The sequence below is a fragment of the Grus americana genome, chromosome 3, assembly GCF_028858705.1.
Source record: "Grus americana isolate bGruAme1 chromosome 3, bGruAme1.mat, whole genome shotgun sequence".
NCBI lineage: Eukaryota > Metazoa > Chordata > Aves > Gruiformes > Gruidae > Grus > Grus americana.
Window position 1 is genome coordinate 3674442 of NC_072854.1, and position 18059 is coordinate 3692500.

Genomic DNA, 18059 nt, shown 5'->3' on the forward strand with positions numbered 1-18059 from the left:
ACGTCTATGCTAGCGCTCCCTTTTTGTAACTGCGTGACACTGAATAGCACTGTGTGATGTGTGCTCTGTATCTGTTAACTAGTACCAATTTAAGTGATGAGTGCACTTCTGTCCAAACATCTGGAATTGCTAATTGGACTTGGCTGCTGCATCAGTCTTGACTAATTTTTTTTTAATGAAATAAACAACAGGGCTGGGAGTTGTGTGCTATTGTTAGATGTATGCTGTATGTGTACAGAATCCCAGCTGCTGTAATGTCGAATATACTGAAGAAAAAAGAGAAAAAAGAAAAAAAGGCAACAAATATGAGAAACTATCATGGCTCAAATTGCTTAGCCATTTGGGGGGGAAAAAACAGATACAAAGTGGCTGTAAACTTTGCTGTAGATATGCTGAGAACAGTAGAAATGTCTGTTCAAATTAAAACCTTGAAGACTCTAAAAAGTTCTTTAGCTACAGTGTGGACTCTTCTTTATTAGTTGTGCCTTCACTTTCCATTGGGGGGGGTGTGTGTGTGACTGGGATGTAAGCTCTTTGCCTGAAATTTTGTCTCTTCAGCTGCATGGAAAGGAGAAGGTTGAGACCCTGAGTCTGTGCAGGGTTTGCAGAGCTTTGCTCCCGTGGTTTTGGTCCTTTGACACCAGCTCTGCAAGTGATGGATAAATAATTTGATTAGCTCAGATCTTATGCTTGCATTGAGCTTTAAAGGAAGGCAGGCAGGTGTCCTCAAAGGGAGAGTGGTTCAGACTGAAGCAAAACCTTGCCAGAAGTCCATCAGTAGACCTAGGGTCACGGTTATATGTCGGTTTTTAAGGGTGGCAGGGTACTTTGGTGTACTTGCCAGGGGAAGGAGCTAAAAAAAAAAAAAAAAAAAGGATAAGCAGCTCTTGGAGAAACAGAGGCTGTGAACGATGGAAAGGCCTGGATCTCTCCTGGCTGGTGGGTCAGTAGGCTGTGAACCACTGGGTGCTCTGTTTCCCTGTGGCATCATTCGTGGTCACTGCAACTCCTCTGGAAGTTGAAGAATTTCTGTAGCTTTTAGCATTTCAGATGGAGACTCTGTGTCTGTGCGTTTGCCCTGCAGCTTGTGCAGTCCTGTGTGATAATACAGTGCAGGGTGCTGAAGGTTTTGGTGTGAAAAGAATGATATTTGGTTCCTATTTTTGCAAAAAGTTTGCAAAAGTCCCTGCTGAAACAGAGTGGGTCTATTTCAAAATATTTTTAATTATAATCAGGCAGCCTTTTTAGAAGGGAGAAACTAACTATCTGATCAAGTGTTGAAATTGCTTTTTATTTAACTTTCCTTCTTGTATTTTTATTTGAGCATGGGTAAGAGGGGATCGTTAGTCCAGCAGTTTAAAACCAAATACATAAAGGCTCTGGAATATTTAAAAGGATATAATCCAATGTGTTGGATTCAAACTACAACTGAGATGCCACTCACAAAAACATGATGCCTTGGAAGAGCTTGTACTGTGCAAACAGGCTGTGATGGATTTCTTTAGCCCGTATTATCTGCGTGTAAAACACGATGTTTTGATTCAATGCATGGAAACACCCGATGGGAGGGAGTGGAGAAGACAGAGGCAGACTCTTGGTGCCTGGTCTGTGACTCACCTGAACTCTAGCCTGGTTTTCCAAGCCTCCCATTAAGTCATCGGATCTGTCCCATCCCGTCCCTTTCTAACCTGTTCACCAACTTTGAGGAGGCTTTGCAGGGTAGGGAATGGGAAGGTGATTACGTTCCCACATGAGAAGCAGCAGCCTGGCAGGGAAACCAGCTAACCCCTGCGGATGGGATCTCTGCCAGCTCACCCCATTAAATATCGGGTTCCTCTGGCTGGCGGTGACTGTGCAGCATCCAAATCCTGGTATCTTGCACAAGCTGTGACACCAGTAGATCTTCAGGAAGATGAAACTCAGCAGATTGAGCCAGTTGGCATTTCTTTTTTGAAAACCCAAGTGTTTTTGTTTAATGCCATTGTGGGGCTCTATTCTGTGCTGCCAGTTTTTCCCCCGAGCAGTGAAAGAAAACAATGAGGAGGAACTACTATTGTGCCTTAAATGTAACTCAAGGATGCTGGACTGTTTTGGGTTGCTTAGAGTTTTTCCTGCTGTGTAAATGTCAGGACAAGCCTGTGGCATTTGTCTTTCAGAGCTGGAGATGACAATCCTTTGATGTTATGTTGCAAGAGTGTTGCTGGTGGATTTAGATTATTTTATCTGATGCTGCAGGTCATGCTAATGGATGATTTACTCATAAAGCTCAGAATCTGCTCCCTCAGTATCTTAAAGTACTGACAGACAACCTGGCCACTACACAGAAGAGAAGCTGTTTCTCTTATAAATACTGGGGGTTTTGGACAATTCTTGGTTGCTAATCTAGTCAGCAAAATTTTTGCTTGGGATAAAATAATTAGGGGGAAAAAGACGCAAAGTTGCTGTTGAATTCCTGTGGGAATTTACCAGGTTGGTCGCATAAATTCAGTGTTTGCTCCTGCTGCTTTTTAGGGAAAATGTACTTCTGTGCTTGTTTACACAAAATGAGTTGGTTCTCTTTCTTCTTCATACTGCTATTTACCTTTTAGTCAGTCTTAAGCATCCTGGGTTGTGGCTGTGCCGGTAAGGCACTGCTGCAAATGCTGAAGGCTTTTATGTTGTTCTGCGGCGTGAGGGAAGGCTGCAGCTCTGCAAATGAGGGACGCCGTAAGAAAAAAATGTCTGTTAAATGGGCTGTTTGACTTACTAGAGTAAAATGCATCTTCTGTCAGTCTTAGGCGCAGGGTGTAGTTACTGTATAGGGCACTGTACTGTGCTTTATCTCATCAGCTGCTATTTTTTGTGGTGTTTGGAGCTTCTAAGCTACCATGGCCATATCCTCCCTGATGGTGGAGTCTCGAAGCCTGTATTAACCAGTGGAGGAGATGTGGTGTACAAATGGCTTTGAATACGCACAGTACTTGGTGCGCTAGGCTGAGACCTGCGCTTGACCTGAGCCTCTTTTCCCTGAAGACTCGATGACATTGCCGCTAGAGTGAAGACGATTCTCTCCATTTCGTTTTTAATCAGTTGTTTCAGGGAGAAAACAGCAATTTGGACGACAGTGTACAAGGCTCTGGTTTCCCTAGGTTTGAGGGTGGGGGAAAGAGCTGTGCCTTCCTAGGAAAAATATTTTCTTCCACAGATCCTTAAGGGACACTTGCACAACATCGAATACATGAAGTGTAACTGCGCTGCCAGCAGTTGGCAAGGCTCTCGTTTCACAATGGGGAAGGATTTGGCAATGCTGAATTAAAATGCTGCTCTTCTCCTCCACCTTTTTCCTCCTCAGTTGTGCTGTCCAGCTCTTTGTGATGCCATGTGGCACATTGGATTGGAGAAACTGGTAAAGAAAAGTAACCCAGCCAAAAGGGAAAAGCCGTGCAGCCTGAGTCAGCATCTGTGGTGTTAAACACTGCAATGATGCTTTTAGTAATTAAGTCACAGGGAAGATTTGTAAGGTGAAAACTTGTGGATTAATGAGCTCTCATCTAAGGCTCTGTCACTGCAACTGGAAAGACAATTGATACTTTTTGTTTGGTTGGTTGGTTTTTTTAGGCACTGGGCTGGGGTGTGGGAGACCAAAGTCCTGGTCCTACCACTGCCACAGACTGCTGGTGTCATCTCAGGTGGGTTACTTCATCTGCATCAGTCCTGGCCAAAGAAGTGCACTTTCTGAGTGAGTCCAGGTGAAATTCCCTGTTCTCACGTGTGTTTGCTGTCCTCTTGTGTGTTTGCTGTTTGGGACAGAGGCTGCTTGGCTATTGCGCAGCTTTGATCAAAGCTCTAGGCACTAACCCGGGTCTGAGCTATCAAGCATGTAGTGAAGCCCAGGCAGAGGTAAAAGGGAAGAAGAGCAAGGTGTCCCTCGATCCTTGCCCACTGAAACATTACAGAAAGCCATGCACTTAACATCTGCACATCGTCAACAGGACTAAAAATAACTGGTCCACAGAAATACAAGGCTCATGGCCACGGAGTATGGTCCTGTGCAGAGCAGCAAACCAGAGGGATAGCATGTCTCTGGCAAGAGCTCTGTTGTGTCTCCAGGAGGTGTCCTGAAAAGCTGGGAAGAGCTCCTTTAGCTCAGCTATCTAAGCAGAGTTGTGAGGAAGGCATGCAAATTCAGCAAGTGGGCAGAGGAGGAGCAGGGGTGAGACCATGGAAACCCTGTGAGTAGGAGATGGTGGGAGGGAGATTACGCCTGAGGCTCTGGGAGAGGCTGTTGCAGAAAGCTTCGACCAAGAGGAGCACTTCTGGATGCCACACGGAAAAGGAGAGGAAGAAGGCAGAGGTGTAGAGCCAGGAGAGTGACAAACACTCTTGGAGCCATCAGCTCCGTGGCACCGTGCTGCTTACGAGAGGATGGACGGTTCTCATCTGGTGCTGGAGACTCCCAACAGCAGAAGTCATTCCGAGCAGCTCTGGTCCCCACACTGGCCCTTTTGGAAGTGCTACGCACAAGTGCCAGATCGGACGAGTGCCTCACCACATGCTGTGCGAAAGATGCTCTGGAGTTTGCCAGCTTACTGTGTTTTAGTAATCTACCCCTCCCAGAAGAAGGGAATGGTCTGTACAATGCCATTGCTTGGGCTTGCGTCATACCCGAGTGACGCCATGTTAAAACTGTTGCTGTTTGGGGAGGGGGGAAGAAAAGAAATAGAATTAACTACTAACAAATCAGATCATTTTAGAGGCTGGCTGCTTATATTGCTCTCCAAATTAGGAGTATCCTTAAATCTACAACTCTGCTGCTGTTACAGGATGGCACCTCCTGTATGAGTGGGGAAGAAAGGGTGCTGTGCTGAGGATCATGCTGTCCCCCCTTCCTGAGTTAAAATCAACCTTTTGCTGTCCCAGCTCCCTGGATTTCTTTCTGATGAGAACGTTGCCTCAACACCCAGCCCAGATCTGACTTTGCCTTCCCTGTCATCATGGCCATGAGAGGCAGAGCAGCTTGTTGGAGCATGTCCTGCTCTCTTCCCCTTGGGTCTCAATTTGCATTTCCAATATTCCTCCGTTAGTGTCTTTCTGAACTTCAGACTGGCTTTTCTTGTTTGCAGTTTCTCAGACGTGAATTTAAAAACTAGCAAACAAACAAAACCATCAAAACCACAAAACCTTAAAATCCAGATATGATGAAAAATATAAACCATGCAAGCCTCTCAGGAGTTTGTAACGCTCCTTCTCTTCCTGGAGCACTTTTTGGGCCACCTTTTGTCATGCACAGACTCTGTGAGCAGGATACACACAAGCAAGGACTAGTGAGCTACAAGGCTGTGCTGACCACAGATAAAGACACCCAAAAGTCTTTGCTGCCCAGACAGGCACCCATCGGGTATGAGGTTGGCCTTGGCTGCTCGCTGCAATGTATCATCCATGCTGCTGAGATGCCATCATCCATCATAGAATCACAGAATGGTTTGGGTTGGAGGGGACCTTAAAGCCCATCCAGTTCCAACCCCCCTGCCATGGGCAGGGACACCCTTCACTAGACCAGGTTGCCCAAAGCCCCATCCAACCTGGCCTTGAACACTGCCAGGGAGCCAGGGGCAGCCCCAGCTTCTCTGGGCAACCTGTGCCAGGGCCTCAGCACCCTCACAGGGAAGAATTTCTGCCTCACATCCCATCTCCATCTCCCCTCCTTCAACTTCAGGCCATTCCCCTTGTCCTGTCACTCCCTGTCCTTGTCACCAGTCCCTCTCCAGCTTTCCTGGAGCCCCTGCAGGGACTGGAAGGGGCTCTAAGGTCTCCCCGCAGCCTTCTCTTCTCCAGGCTGAACCACCCCAACTCTCTCAGCCTGTCTCCACAGCAGAGGTGCTCCATCCCTTGGATCAGCTTCGTGGCCTCCTCTGGCCTGGCTCCAACAGCTCCATGTCCTTCTTGTGCTGGGGACCCCCGAGCTGGACGCAGCACTGCAGGTGGGGTCTCAGCAGAGCGGAGCAGAGGGGCAGAATCCCCTCCCTCGACCTGCTGCTCACGCTGCTGGACACGCAGCCCAGGACACGGTTGGCTTTCTGGGCTGCCAGTGCACATTGCTGGATCATGTTGAGCTTCTCCTCCCCCAACACCCCAAGTCCTTCTCCTCAGGGCTGCTCTCCATCCATTCCTCGCCTGTAGTTGTGCTTGGGATCGTGCCGACCCACGTGCAGGACCTTGTACTTGGCCTTGTTGAACTCCATGCGGTTTGCACGGGCCCACCTCTCCAGCCTGTCAGGGTCCCTCTGGATGGCATCCCTTCCCTCCAGCATGTCGACCACACCACACCATTGGCAAACTTGCTGAGGTGTTGGGTTTTTTTGTTTTTCCATCTGGGATTGTGTTTTCTCCTCTTTAGGATTTTCTGCCTTGCCATGTTGAGGTTTTTCCTCTTGCGCCTTCGAGCTGCTATCTATCACATCTCAACAATCCTACTTCTGGCCTCGGTTTTACCTTTCTTATCTTGCAGGGCTCTGTGCTCTTTCTCACAATTTGGCAATCTCCTCGGCTCTCAGAGGCAGGGTTATCCAGCTGGGCCGTATCACGGAGGCCTTGGATCGTGGCTGAACCTGGAGGACGGGGTGGTTTCAGGGCCAGCTTGCTGCAAGCTCCGTCTAGCTTGTGTTCATGCATGTTTAATGCTCCAGATGGTTGCCTCAGTGCTGGAAGAGCTAACTGGGTTATTAAATCACCTCTACTTCTTTGTCAGTCTCGGGGATCTGCCATCCTGGTGTGATACTGGTCAAGAAGAGAACTTTACATCAAGTCAGGCTAGCAGATACAGTAAAACAACCAGTGAGCAACTTCAGGTGCTCAATGCATCATCCTCCCCAGTCAGAAAAAGCCCTTTTGCTCAACCCTGGAGCCATGGAGACAAGAAGATCTTTTCTTTTTACCTCTGCAGCTTGCTAGGTGAGGTCTGTTTGCCCTCACTGCAAGGCTGGATCCATGGTGCCCTTCCTGAGAGCAGCCACGGAGTCATGCTAGAGGCTCTGCTCTTCTTTTTTTTCATTTAGTGGCAGACTCCTCAGCCTGGAAAAGTGATTGCTGAGGTGATGATGTGATGGGGGTCTATGAAATATTGGCATGGAGAAGGTAAGGAACAACTATTTGCTCTGCCTCCTACAAGAATTAAAGTGCAACAGATGAAATTATCAGGTGGCACTTGAAACAAAAGGAGGTGCTGTTTGGCAGGGTGTGTGGTTCAGCTGTTCATGGCCATGGGACATCGTAGATGCCAAACATGATATGCATTCAAAAAGCAGCTAAATATGGGACAGAAAAATCCATTGAGGGTCATTTAACACAAAGACATCAGCTGTCAATGGATGTCCCTGAGCAATACAGTACCAGGATGTCTGGGGTGTATAGCTATTAGTTTTTCCTCCATGTACGGTGCTCTGGCCAGCTGCTGGTGGCCTTTGAGACAGTACACAGGACTCGGATAACCCTTTAGTTTGACTCAGTTTGCTGAAGATACTGCCCAGTCTATAGCAGATGGAGTGATACTGCTGACGCTCCCATAGCTCTGCTTCCCCAGGGGCTCTAAATGCATTTTTTTGAGGCTCTGCAGTCCAACAAGAGAGTTCTTTGTGTTTATTTTCCTACTGTAGCTTTTCCTCTTTTAAAGAGAGACAGCTGTTTTTGTGAATGGTACTTAACAGTTATTTCAAACTCAGTTAGGCACTTGGGAGCCAGGAGTTGCGAGCACTCAGCTTCTATAGTGAGCAAAGGATTTTCCACCCCTGCAGCTTCTGTTATATCGCGATTTTCCAAGATGTCCACACTTTGTGAGCTGAGGTTTTAAACAGTGGCCATTTGTTACTGTCTGAAAGCCTTCGAAATAGCAGCCAGTCCTGCTTTGTTTGCTTTCCTAGCTTTGAAATGCTCTGAAACAATTTCATTCATCACTTCCCGGTTTTTGGGGGAGTGTGTTAAAAAAAAAAATTAGGCTCTGTCCCAACCTTGAACTGAATTGAATCTTGTGTCTACAACAAATGCCAGGGATTTTTTATTTTGGCAGACTTGACAACAAACCATTCTTCCATTTGCAGTGGCAGGACAGTGAAACTGAAATGCTTTTTCCTGTTGTCCTAAGTGCATATTGGGGCACAGTGTTTTGTGCGGGGTCTTCTGCTCACGCTTGGTCGCTGTGCCCATGTACTGCCCAGCCAGGCATGAAGTGATGTGCTTAACAGCTGTCACATGTGGTTGGCTCTGCCTCTGATCTCTAGGATGGGGAGATCCATGTGTGCAGTGAAGGGGTTTATTTTGCTAGCAGAGCTCTGTGAAAGTTTTCCCTCTCAGGAAATTGTTTCTGATATTTTTATGTTGGTCTTTGTCCTGAAAATTAAGACCTAAAAAAAAAAAAAAGTATACACACATAGTTTTGTATGACACTTTTTTTCCCTTATTTAGTTCAGCTTGCCAGACTATTTCCTTTAGGTACCTTTAACAAAAGCGTTTTAAAATGTCGGGATTCCTTTTTGAGTTGCTGAGCTGAAGGTTCCAGCTCACTGAGCTGTACGTTCACAGGGGCCTGGGATACTTTACATGTCATATTTTCATGCTCTGGATTCCTGCCCAGGCAATGTCTCCCCAGAGCAAGACACTGCCATGAGAAACAGAGCTGAGCTGGCTTAATGCAAGCATGTGGGAATGACCATGCTGGTCAGAGAGAAGATTCAAGCAGCTCCACACTTGGTCTCCAGCAACCATCATCGGTGGATATTTAAGGAGAGAATACAGGGAACGGGGTATTTCCCAGCCTCCAGTCATAAGCGATTCAATGACTTCTTGAGGCAGAAGTTAAATCTGGGTTGTCACATTTAATACTCACTGTGGAGCCTCTTGAATCCATGTTCCCTTGGGACCTGGGGATCAAGCACTTGGCTCTCCCATTTATTTTGGAAAAGCTATGAAGGTATGGCACCCAAAGCTGGAGTGCCAGCAGGCAAACAGCGCCCTGAAGTCAAGCAACTTAATGCTGACATGACTCGAAATCCTTTGGATTTAGTTCAAGAAAATGCTGACTTTTGATTTAAGGGGAATGAAAAGAAAATTGAATGATATAGGCAAAATCCCCTTTTTGCCCCCAAGGACAATTTTTTTTTTTTTTTCCTGAGATTGCTCTTTCTGTGGATGGAAAATTCCCAACCTGCTTGAGTTGGCAAGCTCCTGTTTTTAGCTAAAGCATATGCTGATGTATGTTTGTATCTTGCTTTAACAAAAAGCTGTGGATAAATAAAGAGCTGAAGGCAGCATGCAGCTCCCTTCCCTGTTCCAACAGTCTCACATTGCCAGTCAGGGGGTGATGCAAAAATGTCAATTACAGTTCAGTCTGCAGGAATGACAGCACAATTATACTAATTGAGAAAGTAAAATATCATTCCAAATCTGTCACCTGTCCTACAGGGGACATCACAGTAAATGCAGAAAGATCCTGAAAAGTTGATCTACAGCTCCCATTGCCTGGGAGATGTCAAATGGGAAGGAATAAACTGACTTTATTTCACTAAGAGGACTATTAAGCTCCAAGAGCAAAGTTTTTAGACTCATTGTGCTAGATTACAAAGATTATCTAATAATTTTAGATGGAAAATGGAATTCTTAAATACTTTGCCTCTCCCTAGCTTGTAACACGATGCCTTATTACCCTCAAGCAAAGGTAGGAAATTCTTGAGCGGATTGTTCTGACACTCTGCATGCTACTGCTGGCTGCTCTGCTCAGTCTTAACAGCTGTGAGAGGCTTATGAGTCTGTGGGAAAGGTGTCTGCCTGTTCTTGGACACATCAAGCATGCTCCTAGCACTTGATAAATGATTTTGCAGCTGCGGTAACGTCTCTGTTTTGTAGAGATGGCCATTTTAGATTTCATTTTAAATGCATTTTAACTTTTCTGTCCTGAAGTTTCCCTCCAAGGTCTTCTGCCAAAAGTCAGCTTAGAGTGAAAGTTTTGAGGTTAATTGAACAGGGCACTTTGCAGACGAGGGATTTAAGTCCATGAGACCTTGCAGATTTCATGAAATGCCCTGGTATGTTTTTAACAGGCTTTTCTCATGTCGATTCATGGGGGTTAGACTCCAAGACCAAAGAAACCCAGTGGTTCCCCAGACCATAATGAGCTACACTGAGCAGTTGTGCATCTACTCCCATACTAGGCAAGTCATAGATTTTACAGGGTTTGAGCCCCTGACAGGGAAGCTTCACCTTACATTATCAGATGAAACCTCAGACCTTTTCATAAACACACTATTTATTCTCCAAAGTCTATTTAACAAATGCATTCAGTAAATAGAGTTGAGAAAGTAGCTTTAACCTGATTACACAGTTTTCCTCCTCTGCCTTGTTCCCTTGCAGAAAATGACCCTGATGAATGGCACGTCCTCTCGGGCTGTAACTGGCCTCAGGCAACCCTACCTGAGGCCTCTTCTTAGCCAGCTGTGGCAGTGGGAGCAGAGGAGGAACACAAAATGATGTCAGAGTCATGAACATCTGAATATTTCACAGTGTAGCATTTTCTGAGTATGCCATGTTTCAAGGCTGCTATTTGGGGTTTGACAAGGTTCCATCTCTCGGGCAGGTGATCTTCCACCCTTCTCATGCCAGAGTGCCCGCCTTGCTCAGTGCTGTGATGATGGCTTACCTCTGCACCATAGTGTTCAATGCTTGCTTCTGCCACGCTGCTGAGCCCAACTGCTTCCTACCACAAGAGCAGGTGGGATCTTCTCTGTGGGGCCATACTGTATGTTTCTGCTAATTACAGAGGCTGTTTTGCACTGACCAGTGAAATACATCAGAGAGACCAAGTCTATGGGGGGGCTGTGATGTCATCCTCACACCAGGATGACATCACTAGCTCTGCTGCTGTAAGATAGTGGATGCCCTTGTCACTCCTGTTTGGCTGTCCGTCACAATGAGGAAGGGACTGGAGCAATGCAGAACCTTTCCTGTTCAATAAATGTAGACTATAATTATATAAAGGAGTGTACTCATTGCCCTATTTATCTGATAGCTGTGGTTTTACTGGGTAAAAGCATTTATCATGAAACTCTAATCCATCAGCACTCCAAGAAGAGTAAACCACCATTTTTTTTCTTGGTTCCTGAGCTTCTTGGGAAGATGCATCACTGCACTGACAGTGAACCTAAGTTATAAAAACTGTGGCACAAAGATGTTTTTCCAAAACCTTCTGGTCTGCCTTCTGTTGTTTCTAAACATTCCCTTCCTCAGCATCAAGGGATCCATGCATAAGCAAAGGTTGCTAGAATGGTCTGCTTCTGTTTAGCTCAGCGTCCCAACAACTGCAGTGGTTGCCTCAGAATGGTGCAGCAGATGCTGATGGTCTCAGACGGACACTGCTTGGATTGGAAAGTTATCAGAGAATTGGTTTTATTGGATGGGTGAAAGGAAAAGGTATTTCTGTGACTATGGAGTATCTTCTCTGAGGGAAAATTCAAGGGTTTTTTTCCCTTACTATAAGTAAAAGATTAAGCCTGACTTCCTTTCTATTGAAGTCTCCTTTTTCTCATGGAGCTTGAAACCTTGCTCTGTTTTTGGGTATGCACTAGCTTAGGTACACACTGAACAGCCCAGCTATTCAACGGAGAATCTGGAAGGCCAGATTCAGATGATACAGTAGGACAATTCATTGCACTAATGATCACCGTTCTTTGTGGTGTGTGACAAACCTGGTGTGAGGCTTTGTCTGAATTTTTAAGATAGTCTGGTTTTCACGTCTCACAGGGTACATTCCTTAACCCTTACTGTATTGCAACATCTGCTCACCTCAAAGACCTGCATGAGCTTGTTTTCATACCAGGTTGTGTGTTGTTCAGAAGGACACAGACCTTTAGGAAAGCAGGCCACGATTTACTGGACAGAGAAAACTTACTGTGAACAAACTCTCTTCTACTGGCCTGAGAGCTTAAACGCTGCTCCTCCTTAGTCTGGAGGAAACTCGTCCTTGTCATTAGCTGCACTAATTATGTGTCTTGTTTCCACAGCCTACTTAAATGAAGCCCTGCATGGAGACCTGCACTGTCAAGGCCAGTAAGGAAGAAAGATGGATGCTGTGTGCACCCCAGGGACTGTTAGGGTGGATCTAGTTCTGCAAAAGCAACTGCTGAGGGTATATAATGTTACCCTCCTGCCTTTGTTTTTGGCTGTGGTTACTCATGCTTGTTATGGGATGAATGTATTTGGCCTTTCACAGAAGCTGCAGGGAGATTGGTTGGGACTTACCGTTTCTGTTCTGATCTTTCCACGTGACGGTCTCGGTGTGCTCCAGGAGCTCTGCCGGAAAACCAGGAAAGTCAGCAAAAGGGAAGCGAGAGTCACTTTTAATTTGAGCGCCTGCCTGCCCCTTGTGAGCCCTGTGTATCCACTCTGAGGTGGGAAAACCCTGCTTCAGGGTAAGCGACTGCTTGCTGAGGATCTCTCAGCAACATTATGGCCTCTGTACAGACGAGTGTCCATGAGGGGTGTGACTTAGGGCCTGATATTCCCCTACCTATACATGCAAACATATCTCAAAGCATTGTTCTTATATATCAGAGGTATCCTTCATCCATTTTTTTTGTTTAGATGTAAAGCTGCAAGGCAGTGGGGAAATGGGCCTGCCTAGGAAAGTCTGCAGGGAACAAATGAAGCTGTTTTCTTGCCCAAAATAACAAACATATCTCTTTCTGAGATCTAGGAATTCCTACAGGTGGTTGCAGTGCAGGTCAGGGCTTCTGGAGGACTGTGTAACCTTCGAGCCTTGAATCGGTGGCCTTTTTGGTACATTCTCAGGATAAACAATTGTTCCCTCATTATTTTATGTTTCTTGGATATAAAATAAATCACAAACAATTCTATGGGTGACGCCAGAACTGGAGGGTCGCTCTATATGCAAACAGAGCTATACTGCAAAGGCTTCACAGCAGTAAAAGTGGCAAGCATGGGGGGAGATTCAGGCCCTAAATCTGAAGACAGCAGGTCATTAAGCCTCTCTCTGCTAAATGTACATCTTTGCTGACGGAGTGGAGGCTTGCCTAACCTGCTCTTAAATCCATCAGCAACAGAAACTTTGCTCCCTCCCTAAGTGATCTTTTCCAGGACTTCCTTACAGCTAAAAGTTTGTCCTAATGAATAATCTTGCTGCTATTTGAGTACGTGGCTTTGAAACCCATATATTTTGGGTTTTTTGTGGTTGTGGCGGTGGTGCTTTCTACTATAAGACTGGCCCCTTGTCTCCTCCAACCACTTCTGCTCTTCACAGAACCATCTCTGTTCCCTTTTCCTTTTCTCCTTTTTTTATAACTCTTGTCACTATGGACTGTCATTAATTGTGTCTCATCTCTCTTGTAAACCCTTTACCATGAGGGTGGAAATTAGCATCATGGTTATAAACAAAACCAGACAAAATATCTGCCATCAGTGCATTAGCAGTATTCACATGTTTTGCATCATGCTGGACAAATTACTTTCTCTAAGGGGAGCTGCCCTTGCAGGATTGCTATCCTGTGTTAACAAAAGATGTTGATTATAAGGAGGCAGCACCACAAAAGCATCTGGGGAGCACTGAAGGCTTTAATCTGGTACGTTACTGTGCAGGATGCCGTATGCTCCCCTTACACAGAGAAATGTGACTGCAGGCACTGCAGTCCCTAGGATGTGTGCACCCAGTGCTGGAGCAAAACCTGCTGCGCAAACTCCTGCTTTCTCTGACCAGCCTGCCCAGAGAAAATGTTACCTCTCGGGCACTGACTTACACAGCCTGTTGAACAGCCAGGCTGAAAGATGCTATCAGCAGAAGCATGCCTCCTTCTACCTGAAGGGCTAACACCTGTGTTTTCACTTTGCAGGAGCTCACAGGAACTGGAATGATGCCAGATGAATGATCTTAAAAATAACGCATCCATGGTTCACACAGTGCTTCACTTCTCATTAAAAAAAAAAAAGGCCAAACAGCATCAAGCTTTTTCTTTTAATTAAAAAGAGTGACTTCTAAATAAAATCTTCCCCATCTATTCTCCTCCAACAAAATGGCAACCCAGTGTGATGCCCATGTTTGGGTGCAAAAGCAATGCCTGTCACTCACAGAGGGAAGATTACGGCTGACTTTGATCGATATGAGGTTCTCCCTTGCCTGCCAACACAATGTGACACCTTCCTGTGCACAAGCAGAGCCTGTGTCAGATCTGTTGGGGATGATGAACATCAGGGTTAAATCAGTTCAGCGCCACAGGGAGATGCTGCTTCTTTTCACATTCTGTGGGGCTGAGCTGTCACCAAAGTGAAGTTCAGTCTCCCTCCTTGGTGACTCTTTGTGGCTACCATGGCACATATGGACACAACAGGAACTTTTAGTATCTAGAATTGACAATTTACTCCTTAGTGCTGGCTGCTATGGTCTGAGGGACATAAGACTATATAAAGTCAAGGCAAAAGCCCACGTCCTTATTAACTTGTCTGTTAACAGTGGGCAGTGGCAAAAGCTTGTAGAAAAAACATAAGAATTCCACCTGGCATACAGGGATCTCACAATACTACATGACTCTGTGCTCTGGTGATCATATCATGTCTTGTTATGTTCTCCAGTCCGTGTGGGTCACAGAATCCAAGACTGGTAGGGGTTGGAAGGGACCTCTGGAAATCATCTAGTCCAACCCCCTGCTAAAGCAGGATCACCTACAGCAGGTCGCACAGGATCACGTCCAGGCAGGTTTTGAATATCTCCAGAGAAGGAGACTCCACAGCCTCTCTGGGCAGCCTGTTCCAGTGCTTGGTCACCCTCAGAGTGAAGAAGTTTTTTCTCATGTTCAGATGGAACTTCCTGTGTTCCAGTTTGTGCCCACTGCCCCTTGTCCTGTCACTGGGCACCACTGAAAACAGTCTGGCCCCGTCCTCTTGACATCCACCCTTTAGATCTAAGTATTGATGAGATTCCCCTCTCAGCCTTCTCTTCTCCAGGCTAACCAGCCTCAGCTCTCTCAGCCTTTCCTCATACGAGAGATGCTCCAGGCCCCTCCTCATCCTCGCAGCCCTCCACTGGACTGTCTCCAGTAGTTCCCTGTCTGTCTGGAACTGGGGAGCCCAGAGCTGGACACAGAACTCCAGATGTGGCCTCAGCAGGGCAGAGCAGAGGGGGAGGAGAACCTCCCTCGACCTGCTGGCCATGCTCTTCTTAATGCACCCCAGGACACCGCTGGCCTTTTTGGCCACGAGGGCACACTGCTGGTCATGGGTCCTCTGAGCCAACCTCCCCGCACTACTTTCAGATCAATATGATCCCACGCAGTGATACCCGCAGCAACACATTTTCTATAGAAATTTTTAGGAGAAATAAAATAAATCAGGCTGTACCACTTTTTCCTTGTGTGGAGATTCTGAAACTTCCTTCCACTGACATCTGAGATGTTTTTTTCTCTCCCAAAGATACATGTTATAGTCCTAAACTGCTACACACACTGCCTCTTATGGGAATTACATATACTTGTCTGAGGGCAGAAATGGGGTCCAAATCAGTACTCATCAATAAATATGAAGGGCACCTGCTGTTCTCAGTGCGTGTAGATCAGTATGGCTCTATAGGTTTACCCAAGTGAGTAATCTGGTCGTGGAAGTATCTGCTAGCATTTTAATTGCATGACCTGGATCCAGTTTCTTGCCAAAAAGCTGTAACTTGTTCTCTGTGCTGCCTGTGAGCCTTGTCTGGTTCAGTCCATGTACTCAAGGGCTGTTCTGCACCATCCACAATCCTGGCCAGGACTGCAGCTTATTACAGATACGATTGCCTCTCCTAGGCTGTACCATCAGGTCCATGACTGCCCAGACTTGGGAGAGGGCTGTAGTACCTAAATGATCTTTCCGTTGGTAATCGTCACCTTTGCCTTTCAAACTTCTACTGCCTTTCCTGACTTTGCATCCTTTCAGTGGCTCTTCTGCATGAACAGCTGCTAGGAGTTGTTCTCCCTTTATTAAACTGGTTTCTAGTGTTTCCACTCTTACTGAGGTCACCGGCCCAGTGGCAGGGTTACGTAGGACCCGTTAGGTTCTACAGTGTTTCTGAGCAAGTTTGTGCTTCCTAAAAGAACAATACAAGGAGATGGCTCCACCTGGTTGATCTTTGATGCAGAAAGCAATGTAGGGAGGACTTTGTTCAGTCAAGGGGATCTTCACTGGAACAGGGCATATAGGAATCATTTGTGCTATCTGCACAGCCTGACAGCTACGACACCATGCTTCAAAACTGGAGATACACCCTATCAGTACACACACTTGCATTTACAGCTGTTCGGCAAACTCCTGTGCAGCTTCTAGCATATCACAAGAGAGTGTCTGCTGGCTGATTTTGTGCAGCAGATGGGCATAGCTATTCCAAGAAGAAAACTCATCCTATCAACATATTCGCTCTTCTAAGGAGGCCATGTAGAGAATAGTGTTAGTGGAGCTGCATGTCCACAGCGAGGATCCCACTGAGCGTTAGACTCTGGGGTAAAGCTAACACTCTGTTAGACTCTACAAATAAAGATTAAAATAGTCTTAGAAAGGGAATTAATTTCACACCAGGTATATTGAGCTGGGATACGATGGCACTTTCCATTGGAGATACTTCTTTTTAGGCTGTTTTGAAACACATGAATGGTAGATTTCTATACAGGGCAGGAATGCAAGACTATGAATGCTTCATGGGTTATTATCCTGGGCTCAGCATCTTTGGATCTCAATCTCCTTGGTGCCCTGTGAGCTGACAAGCCTTCTGAAGAAATTACAGTCCTGTCTCCCCTTCCCATGTCCTCCAGAGCTCTTTCTGCTGAGGTTTTGGAGCTGTCCTTCTTGCTTAGAAATTCTGCCTCTTCATTTTCCTTTCTGGGGAAACAATCTTCATTTGAAGGGCTTGTGTAGGTATTTCACACCAACAACAGAGAAAGCAACTTCTACAAATCCTTTTCTTATCCCCAAATGCATCACTGCAAAGTGGGCTCTGGGGTGTCAGGTGCCTTCCAAGTCAGTCCCACACAGATAGCCATCTGTGTGCAAGGCCTCTGGACTGTCTCCGTTGTCTCAGGTTACAGTTTGCATCATGCAATGCCGATCTCCTTTGCACTTTTGCACCAGTGGTTCTTCTTTCCACATGACTGGGAGGTGCACAGGTAGCTGGAGCAAAGGGCTGCCTTAAGGGTAAAACAAGGGCCCAGAAAGCCCCACTGTGAGTGTCCGCTGGCCTGGGATCGCACAAAGGAGGTGTCTTACCTGTGATCCCTGCTGGTGCCTCTCCAACTGGTAGCCTGACAGGAAAGCCGTGGACCCTCCTAGAAAGGCTGCAGAGTCTCCAGTGAGAAGTGACTGCACCCAGCAGCCAGCTCATACAGTCATCTGGGACCTGTACACTAGTTCTGCCCGTTTTCTCCAATGCTGTCCTTCACTCAGTCTCTCCATAGCTTCTCTCCACTCCTTTGCCTGCCTCAGGCCTGTGAGTCTCCTCTTCTGTTTCTCAGCCCATCACATGCTACTTGTTACCCCCATCTGTTGTACTTCTCCTCCCCAGCCCGCCTCTGCCTGGCTTACTTAGAGCAAATGTCCTGAACAGTCTGTTCTCGCTTACAGACAGCCCACTGAAGGGCAATCCATCTGTTGGGGCTGATACGCAGACACTCCCCAAATTGATATGATAATGGACACTACGGAGGCAGTGAGGACAACATTGCACATTTCTTGGGGTGTACTGGCCAAACATGGTTCTAGAAAGGGACCTTACTTGGTCAAAACTGCAGAAGCCCAGTAACATGACATGGTTCAATGCAGTCCAGGCACTCCTGATTTCCTAGACAACTGGTAAAGCTGTATGTAGCAAGAAGTTCTTAACGAGCAACCAAGAGGGATTAGAGAGCCTGGAGCACTTTGTGCAAAGGATCTGGACTTAAATCTGATCCTGCGTCACACTTTCTAAAACTCTTAGCAGCATTTTGGTGTGCTAGGTGTTTGCAGCCTAGGAAGGAGGGCTCAATATGAGAATCCCACTCCTAAATCGAGGTTCTCCTGCTGTTTCGGGCTGA

At 46.4% G+C, this 18059-nt stretch overlaps 1 protein-coding gene across 1 annotated transcript in view; it reads left to right on the top strand.

Annotated features, from left to right (window-relative positions):
• The window catches only part of MTMR9 (myotubularin related protein 9), a 39098-nt gene extending 27048 nt beyond the window's left edge, over positions 1 to 12050 (top strand). Inside the window, exon 11 of the mRNA XM_054821076.1 lies at positions 12024 to 12050. Within this exon, the coding sequence (XP_054677051.1) occupies positions 12024 to 12032 (9 nt within the window). The 3' untranslated portion in view covers positions 12033 to 12050. The remainder of the gene's footprint in view (positions 1 to 12023) is intronic.
• Positions 12051 to 18059: the final 6009 nt, after the last annotated feature.